This window comes from Acinonyx jubatus, chromosome D1, assembly GCF_027475565.1.
Source record: "Acinonyx jubatus isolate Ajub_Pintada_27869175 chromosome D1, VMU_Ajub_asm_v1.0, whole genome shotgun sequence".
Taxonomy (NCBI): domain Eukaryota; kingdom Metazoa; phylum Chordata; class Mammalia; order Carnivora; family Felidae; genus Acinonyx; species Acinonyx jubatus.
Genome location: NC_069390.1, coordinates 3,744,692 through 3,753,876, shown reverse-complemented (window position 1 = coordinate 3,753,876; position 9,185 = coordinate 3,744,692). Strand labels below are relative to the sequence as shown.

The following is a 9,185-nucleotide window of genomic DNA, read 5'->3' as shown; positions in this document are numbered from 1 at the left end:
GCCTCTCTCCCCGGCTCAAGGACAGATCTTCTCCCTGTGCGTCCTGCTCCTCTCTTCTCATGAGGTCACCATGACTTAATCACCTTTTATGTTAAATTTTTTACATGTTTCTTTACTTTTGAGAGAGAGAGAGAGAGACAGAGCATGAGTGGGGGAGGGGCAGAGAGAGAGGGAGACCCAGACTCCGAAGCAGGCTCCAGGCTCGGAGCCGTCAGCCCGGAGCCCGACAGGGGGCTCGAACGCATGAACCATGAGATCGTGACCTGAGCCGAAGTCAGACGCTTCACCGACCGAGCCACCCAGGTGCCCCCTTCATCACCTCGTTTAAAGGTCCCATCTCCAAATCCGGTCACATTTTGGGGTGCTGGAGGACGAGGAAAGTGGTGGAGTCCAGCCTTCCTCCGCAGACAGGCTGGAATGAAGGAGAAACACAGCCCGGCCCGGCCCAGACGGAGGGGAAATCGGGACAAGGTGTTGCCATCCTGGCCTCCAAAGGGCGGCAAAGTTGGGTTCTCTGAAGAAATAACAGAAGAAGACTCGGAACCTCAGAAAGGAACGGCGGCCATCAGACTGGTAAAGCCAGGGCTAAGCGTGTTAGACCATGAGGCTCCTTTCTCTTGAAGGACAGTCGGGGCGGGTGAGTCAGGGCTGGCCAATACGAGCCCCCCGGGCCCCGGGCCGCAGAGATCTGGTGGGGAATAAATAAACTCGGGACAGCAGAAGGGTTCTGGGACCCTGGTAGGAGCTGTTGCTGGGACAGGACGTCTGTCTTCCCTGCTGAGGCTGCAGGAGGATAGAAAAGCCTGGAGTTGCTGGGGACCATCTGTCATTTCCAGGGGAGAAGACGCCAAAAGCCAAGCAGTTCCCGCCCCCCCCCCACCGGCCACCCCCCCTGCAGCACGCCCGAAGCCAGGTGGGGCCGTTCAGTAAGGTGCGTCACCCCCAAGAGCGACATAACCTAAGGATCCTCCCTTTACAGGCGGGGAAACAGCCCAAAGGAAGAAGTCTTCTGGATCCCGCTTCTGGGATCTCATCCCTGGACAGGCTTATCCAATTGAACTACTTCCTGCCCCCGCGACTCTCTCGCCATTTGACCCCCTGTCGGTGCGGTGGGTCTAAAGCGAGGGCTGCTGGGTACGATCCAGGGCACCCGGTTAAATCCGAATTTCAGGTGAACGGTGAATCATTTCTTAGTGTAAGTATATCTCCTACTGCGTGGGATGGACTTATACTAAAAAAATGTGTTGCTTGTCTGAAATTCAAATGGAACCGGGCGCTGCTGTGTGTTTATTTGCTACATTTTGACAACGCTGTCCGAGGCAGGGAAGGGAGATGCGGCAAAAAGGCAAACCCTCCTTCCTGAATGTGGAGCAGAGGCGGGTGGGGGGGGGGGGGGGTGAGTACAAGGGTGCAGCCTTGAAAAATAATCCTCGTCTCCTGCCAGAGGGCCCACGTCATCCATTTGTATGGATGGACGGCCCTCCAGAGACAGTGAAAATGTACCAACCATCAACACTCTAGTGTGAATTAGTTTACAAAGCTGTGCATTTACTCATTATTGTCAGCTGTGCTGCAGGGAGGACACTCCACATCATTTTCTCCCTGAAGCATTGGTCTCCGGAGCACAAAGGATCAAATGGAAACTGTCTTCCCGTGGCTCTCATTCTCGGCTGCACATTTGAATCACCGGGGAGCTTTACAGAGTCCTAGCGTCCAGGCCACACCCATTCCGGTTCAACCAGGACCTCTGAGGATGGGGCCTAGCTGTCGTATTTTTCCCTGGGTGATTTCAACGTGCAACCAGATTTAAGAGCCAGTGGAAATCATCGTCCAGGGCCAAGAGTTCTAGTCCTGGCGAGGGCTGCTGTGGGCTGGCAGCCCACCGTATACCAGGCATCTTGCAGACATAATTCCATTCGATTCTCCCAACAGTCTCGCGGTGCAGACATGGTTCATCTCACCGGCCGCACCAGGATGCAGGCTGAGGGTTGGCCGGACTTCCTGGAGGTGACACAGCGGGGGGCTCATGGCCTGACCCCGCAGCCCTTCTGCCATGCTGCTTCCGGACCGTGAGACTTCGGATGAGTGCCCTCCCTTGCTGGTCCTGTCCTCCCTCACCTGTGGAACCAGGGGGTAGACGATGCTACCTGCTGGTCACAGCAGGCGTCATCCAGCCCACATTGTCACGTTCAAGAGTGAGGACCCCTCTCCAGGGGCGTGAGAGGCGTCGGTAGACTTTAACCACGATCTTCATGGCAGCAACGGCCGACATAGCCCGCCCAGTAACTCCGGGCTGAAGGACTGAACTGGACCCTCGTCCCCATCAGGCACCACCACGTGGCTGTTCCCCTCCTCGCCGCTCTCCCCGTCCTCGTCCCATTTTACAGGTGGGGAAATCGAGGCTCAGAGAGGTCGAGGATTTGCTCCAGGATGAACGGCTGGTAGGGGAATTTTGCCCCCAAACATGCAGCCAACCGCTTTCAGTTTTTGGCTGTCTAACGAGGGGTTGCTGCTGACATCTAGAGGCTGGAGACCAGGGTCCCTGTTCGTCATCTAAGCACTCAGGAGCCCCCGCCCCCGACAGAGAATACTGTGGCCACGAATGTCAATATGCTGCGGGTGAGACACAGTCAGGCCACTGCTAGTTGGGGCCTGTTTCAGGCATCTGAACACACACACACACACACACACACACACACACACACTCCTACGCCGTGGCTGCCCTAATGTGTAGGAGGCTGGCACCCAGGCAGGAAGGGAAGCCGGCTCCAACCAGCCTCCACCTCTGGGTTTAACCTATTGTTCAACCCACCCCAGCCTCAGCTTAGGGGACGGTGACAATGACCCAGGAGCTCCCGTACCAAGTGCAGTTTTAAACGTAGCCCCTGCACGAAGCGTGTCCTCTGAGCCCAGCACCGGGATCGCTTCCCTTCCCGGCCCCCCGCTCTTCCTCACAGGCACCCAGGTGGCTAACGAAATGTAATTCTGGTACAAATTGTGCTTTAATGTAGAAAACAAAACTCACGTACGTCATAAATACAACTTGGGGGGCGGTATAAATAAAGTAAGAAAATAAAGAGATGTACATATCAAACAAAATAAATTACTCATAAATACCGCGTGGGAAACTAAGTGCTGGGGAAAGGCCCCCTCTCCCCGGCTGCTTCCGCAGGTGACTGGCCGAGATCCGGGGCTGCGAGTCCAACCTCCTCTGGCTCTTTGAATGAAATGTGCCGGTCTGCCTAAGGAGGGAGGCCGTCGAGTCCCGTGGCACGGCAAGACGTGGAGCCGGCACGGGGCTGGGGAAACGGAAGCAGCCCCAGAAGATGGTGTGGGTTCCTCTCTGGTCCGTACCCACGGCGCTTAAGGGGGCAGAGAACGCCAGAGCCACGGCATCGTGTGTGGGAGCGGGAAGGGGGTAGGCCTGTGGGTTTCCGTCCCGAGGGGTGCTCGTGGGAAACCCATGTGACCCAAGCAGACGGGATCCCGTGGAAACCCGCATCGTCACGGCAAGGGCTGCCGGCACTGTCCTCACGTCCCGTCCCTCTGAGCAGGTGGCCAGGTGGCCGTGCACTTGGGGGAACCAGTCTGAGCCCCGGCACGCGGTGGGTTCGTGCAGGGCGCTGGCCGTCCGGGGGGCAGCAAGTGACTTCCCAGTGTGCCCTGGGCAGATTGCCAAGGAGTCTGGTGACGGTGATCTGCCCCAGAACCAGCCGTGGTCGGGAGTTCTCAAGATTTACCCAGGCTGGAGGCGGCCTGTGGGCTCCCCCTGTTCCTGAAGCCTGGCGGGCCGTCGGTCGGTTCTGTCCTGGGGTGGGGGGCGGTTGGGGAGAGTCAACGAACCTCCTTGGAGTTGCCACCTTCCATCGATTCTCCTGTGGTGGAGTCCAATTTTCCCAAGGTTTCACAAAGCTGATCACCCGTACATGAGTTCTAAATGGCGTCTTTTCTTCCGGCTGCACCCCCCCCCCCCCCCCCCCCCGCTGGAGACGACAAAGAACCGCAGGAAATTTCAGCTTGGCGGTAAGTACCTTCCCAAAGGTAGTGAGCCCCCAGGTCCGTGGAGATATTCAAGCAGTATCAGGGCCCCACAGCCAATCATCCAGCGATGGTGAAGGTGCTGGGTGCAGGAGGGCTTACAATTTCACGATCATGCAAGTCTATCCGCTAAGAGCTGGCACAGCCAATGTAAAACTCTGTTTACGTACAAGTTCTCTACGTTTCTTCCTAAAGCTAAAAGGAACAGGGTTGTACTTGTAGAAGCACAGCCGGAACCCAGTTTGCAAACACACCAGGTCTGGGGTCCTGGCCTCTACAGGCGGGGGAGGGAGGGAGGGAGGCCAGAGCCTCAGTTACTTTTGGAAGCTGGGACTCTTCACTAACCCCATTTTGGTGGCAATCCCAAAAGGGTCCATGCTGTCTGTTTCCAGGGGTGAAGAAAACCTCTCCGACTCCACGTGGTCCTGGAGGTCCCTGGGCTCTGCTGGGCTGCCGGGCAGCATGGGCAAGAAATGGGACAGGGGCAAAAACCCTCTGCCCTTGTACAGCTGCCTCTGTATGGCACTACTCAAAGAGACGGGGAGACGGTGCTTCTCGGACCGGTACACGTTGTAGCCGTCGGGGCGGATCTCCTCTTGGAAGGCACAGTCCCCAGCAGAGTACTGAAGCTGGGGAGAAAAGAGACAGCCGTGAGCACCCGTGGGTGCCCCCTGGGGGTGCCACCCCCAGAAGGAGCAGGGAAACCGGGCACAAGCGAGCACTTGTGGTGCATACTCCCACTTGGGTCTGCGTGATGGTCGTATGTATCTGCACGTAGAGTTAGAGGTTATATAAAGCACGAAGGTGTCTAAAGTCCATGATTATGTATGCAAATATATACTTGTATTATTAAGGTATGCATTACACTAATGACTATACACAGTGAGCGTATACTAATATATAAATGTGAAAAATCAGGGGGCGCCTGGGTGGCTCCGTCGGTGAAGCATCCGGCTTCGGCTCGGGTCGTGATCTCACGGCTCGTGAGTTCGAGCCCCGCGTCGGGCTGCCAGCTCGGAGTCTGGAGCCCGCTTCGGATTCTGTGTCTCCCTCCCCTCAAGATAATAAACACTAAAAAAATTAAAAAAAAAATAAATGTGAACAATTATAACAGTAAATGTTAAATATAGAACATATCACATATACTTTATAAATTTATACATATAGATGTTTTATATACCTTTATAACTTTTCGACACACATAGACTCCAGGAATACGTGTCACGTATATACTCAATATCTGTACATACGTTACATGGGTCTTTGGATCTCTCTCTAAATCACGTCACTTAAACTTGGTCTTGTTCTGATATGCACAAAATCGGAGGTGCAATATGTATACTGGGCCCCTCACCCTTTACGTTAAATGCACAACTATTAACATCAAAAGGTTCCGGGCATCCACCAGCACTTTGGGAGACACTGCTAAAGTGGGTGTGCTGTCCCAAGCCAACCTGGGGCCCAGATTAAAGCATCTACTCCCCACTGGGGCCTGAGTAACAGCGGGCGACCCAGAGGCCTTTTTGTCTGATGCCCTGGTAGGAAGCATCAGGGCTCCCTCATTCAGAGGGGGAGGGCCTTCCAGGCAGCCTGCCAGGATTATCAGGATAAAGGCAGCCCCCTCCCCCTGGCCCAAGATGGAGCCTGCACCCAGCGGGTGGCCGGAAATGCCACGGGAAGGGTAGAAAGCAGCCCCCCGGGGTCCCAGAACACTGGTAGCTGAGAGGCAGCGGTGGGCCAAGTCCTGTGCCAAGCTGGGGAAGGTCATTACCCCGTGGGGGACGCGGGAGGACAGCCCCAGGCGGGGAGCCAGGAGGGCTGGGCGGTAAACAACCCCAGGAGGCACCCAGTCTCCTTTGTGCCCAAGCCTACAAAGGTCGCTGAACTGCAGGTGAGTGAGTGCGGTGCTGATAAGGCGCTGATAAGGCTCAAGTCTAATGAAGCAACAGGTCCTGGCCCCCCCTGACCCGTGCACTGGGACAGAGCCACCAGACGTCGGGGAAATGCGAACCGATAAATAAACAAGGGAAGGAAAAGCGAACGCTGCTGGGTCTTTGGGCGGAACTCGCGCCCCGCGCTCTACTCAGCACAGAAAATGAAGTGACTTCAAGTTTCTTGGAGAAAGCGGAATTTGTCTTAAAAAATAAAAATAAAAATAAAACAAAAACAAAAACAAGGGATCAAGAGGCAGAACAGGATTTTCGGTTAAGGGGCATCCCTCCCCCACCCCCCCATCCCCCGAGCTTGGACTGAACGGTGGGTGGACCCATCTGCGCCCCCCGGGTCCTCAGGCCACTACTCCCCGCCACCCCCGCCCCCCAACTGTCGCAATAACAAAAGTGGCAACTGCGGGTTTGGAGTGGGTGTCAGCTTTCAGCAAGCGACCACCTCCCTTCTTTCCCTCCACTCTCGTCCTTTCCCGCAGGACTCCGCCATAAAACCTGAAGCAGGCACTCTGGGTGTAGATGGAATACACTGGCCTCGGGGCCACAAAACAAGGCGGACCCCATTAAGATTCGCGCTGCGGGGGAGGCCCGGCCTCTGCATCTTTTCTGGGGGGCGGGGGCATCCCGGGAGGCGCGGCCTCCCCGCCCCCCTCCGCCCCGCTCCAGCGTCCGAGGCCCCGGCCCAGCGGGGCTGCATTGAGGCCCAGCGCCCGGCCGGGACCTCACACAGCCTCTTCTGTGCGCCCGGGGGCGCGGGAGGGGCGCGGGCTCCCTTTGAACTCCCCCGCCTTTGTTCCCAGAGACCAGGACCCAGCAAACGCACACTTCCTGCCCCGAGACCTCGATGGTCACCTGGGCCTTCCCAGCCCGTTCCCCCCAGCGCCCTCCCCCCAAAGCCTCTGCAGTACAGGTGAGCCCGCACCGGGGCCAACACGCCACTGGAACGGGATTCCAAGGCGTCCGCCGAAACCACACTGCTAGCAGATAAAAACTAATTAGCTGAAAACCTTCCCAATCCCAGATGTGATTTTTTTATTCCTGCCTCATTTGAAGATTGGCTTTTTAAAAAAAGACCCAAGTTGTGAATATCCTTTCTCGTTCCTTCCTTTTATTTCTCAGCGTAGGGAAGGAAACGGAGGCGAGGACCACCCACGCGCAGGCCGAGACTGCAAAGGCCCGAGGTGGGTTTCACTGTTTAATATCAAAGCAAGCCGGGTCCCGCGTTTCCTCCGTCCTACTGGGCCGGCCTGCGGCTCAATTGGAAATGCAAAGGCAGCTCTCATCCGCCCTGTGGCCACTAGCCAGGACCGTAAACCTCCGTGGAAAAGAATTCGCACTTTCCGTTAATCTGGCCCTTTGCCGTCCTCCCTTCCGAGCTCCGTGCCGGACCCGGCGGCCAGAGCGAGGAAACCCTGGATTCGATTCAGCGCGCACCGCCCTCCTCTCCCAGCAAGGCTCCGCCTGGGGACCGGTGCAGGTCCGGCGCCCCAGCGCCTACCCCCGGGGGGAGACACTTACCAGCCCTTGCATCCTGCCGTCGGCGCCCATGCAGAGGTACCGGACGCTGTGCACGCCCTTGATGGCCACGGTCCGCAGAGCGACTGCCCTGATCTCCACCAAACCTGAGCGTGAGGGAAGCAGAAGGCTGTAGCCGGGACCCTCTGGGCCCACAGCACGTGGATGCGGTCGGCGCACGGGCCCACGCCCTCCCCGCTCCACCTCCGCGTGCAGGCTGGGACCCTGGGGTGGGAATGGAGCACCCAGGCTCCTGGGAGCGGGGGGTGTGCGGGAACCGAAGGTGGCGAGTGAAGGATAACGCGTGGCTGCGCTGGGTCCACGTGCCGGTGCCCTCATCCCCCACCTCCCCGCGCCGTCAGGGACCCCGGGCAGGGAGCAAAACGCAGAGGTGCCACGATGTAGGGTCCCCGCAGGACGTAAAGGGAAGAAGGGGCGCCGGGGCGGATGGGCACTCACTGTGCGCGCTCTGGCTCCGCGCGCAGTCAACCCCCCCGTCGGCTCGGATGCGCAGGAAGCAGCTGGAGAGGCCGTGGGGGCCGGCGGTGTACAGGTGCCGCAGGCGGATGGGCTCACCCCAGCCGTAGTGCACGTGAGGCCCCGCGTCCGAGAAGGCTAGGGGGCGCCCGGCTGCTGCCAGCCAGAGACCGGCTAGGACCAGGGCGCGGGTTACCGCGCACTGGCTCGGCGCGCTCCGCATGGCACCTCCCTCGGGCTCGGGGCGCAGTTCTGGCGGCGAGGGTGCGGGAGGCTGGACGGTAGCAGGGCTGTGCGTGCCGAGACGGGGTGCGTCCCTCGAGCAACGGTGCGCTCCGGGCGCCTGGGCGCTCAGCGCTCCTGCTCCGACGGCGCGGTGGCTCCAGGCCAGCGACCTTATATAGCGCGTCTTACCCGCCCGGCGGGTGGGTGCCCGCGACTCCCGAGCATTTCTTATCAGGATTGCATCAGCCCTCCGCCCCCCGCACACACCCACTCACACCCCGCCTCCTGCCCCAGCCCCTCCCCGGACCCCGCCCGGGTGACCCCGCCCAGGCCTCCCGGACCTGGGGGGAGGAGTAGCCCCGCTTCACCGGAGGGTTCGGGGGAGCTCCTCCTCGCAGCGCGATGGCGGGGCCGGGGGCCAGGTCGCTCTTGGCTGGGCGAGTTTGGTTTTATAAAGCAATAAAGGAGACCCCCGGCCCCGCCCCGGGGCCCCCGGCTCCCCCGGGGAACGCGCTCGTCTCGGGGCGTTAGCAGGAGCGGGGAGCCCGAACCCCGTGACCAGCTGAGTTTTGCATCCCTCGCTCCCGGTCTGGAGCAGCCTCGCCTGGGCTGTGGAGCGCTCTCCCCTTAAAAGCCTGCTCTCCGCTCCCTCCCGCGACGGTCCTAGCCGTCATATCTCCAGATGTAAAGCTGTCCATTAGAATTTCCCCCTGCAGCTCGGACTAGCTCACGTTTTCCTGGTTTTATGTTCTCGCGATCCCTGCCCCCCTCCCGCCCCCTTTTACCCCGGTAAATTGCCCCCCGACGGGGGGCCGGGCTCGAGTCCCGGGAGGAACAATGGGGGAGTGGCGCGCGGCGAGCGCTAGATGGCGCTTCGGGCCCGGTTTCGGCCTCTGGGCCGGCCTGGGCCGGCGGCGGCGGTGCCCCGAGCTGAAGCGGTCGCCGCGGAGGCGCCTCCGCGGGGGCCTGCCAGCTGCGGGCGGG

The 9,185-nt window shown here is 59.4% G+C and overlaps 1 protein-coding gene across 1 annotated transcript; it reads right to left on the bottom strand.

Annotated features, from left to right (window-relative positions):
- Positions 1-3,973: 3,973 nt before the first annotated feature.
- Positions 3,974-8,376, bottom strand: FGF19 (fibroblast growth factor 19). Its single transcript, XM_053202601.1, has 3 exons — positions 7,959-8,376; positions 7,503-7,606; positions 3,974-4,667 (listed from the first exon to the last, which is right to left on the bottom strand). Exons 1-3 carry the CDS (start codon positions 8,197-8,199, stop codon positions 4,353-4,355), a joined length of 660 nt encoding a protein of 219 aa, XP_053058576.1. The 5' UTR covers positions 8,200-8,376; the 3' UTR covers positions 3,974-4,352.
- Positions 8,377-9,185: the final 809 nt, after the last annotated feature.

What these genes read in the sequence shown, in the direction of transcription:
- FGF19 (XM_053202601.1), bottom strand. Translation starts at nt 8,199, where the DNA reads ATGCGGAGCGCGCCGAGCCAGTGCGCGGTAACCCGCGCCCTGGTCCTA. An exon ending in GCGGAGCCAGAGCGCGCACA is followed by an intron (nt 7,607 to 7,958) that starts GTGAGTGCCCAT and finishes CCTCACGCTCAG; the next exon opens with GTTTGGTGGAGATCAGGGCA. An exon ending in ACGGCAGGATGCAAGGGCTG is followed by an intron (nt 4,668 to 7,502) that starts GTAAGTGTCTCC and finishes TTTTCTCCCCAG; the next exon opens with CTTCAGTACTCTGCTGGGGA.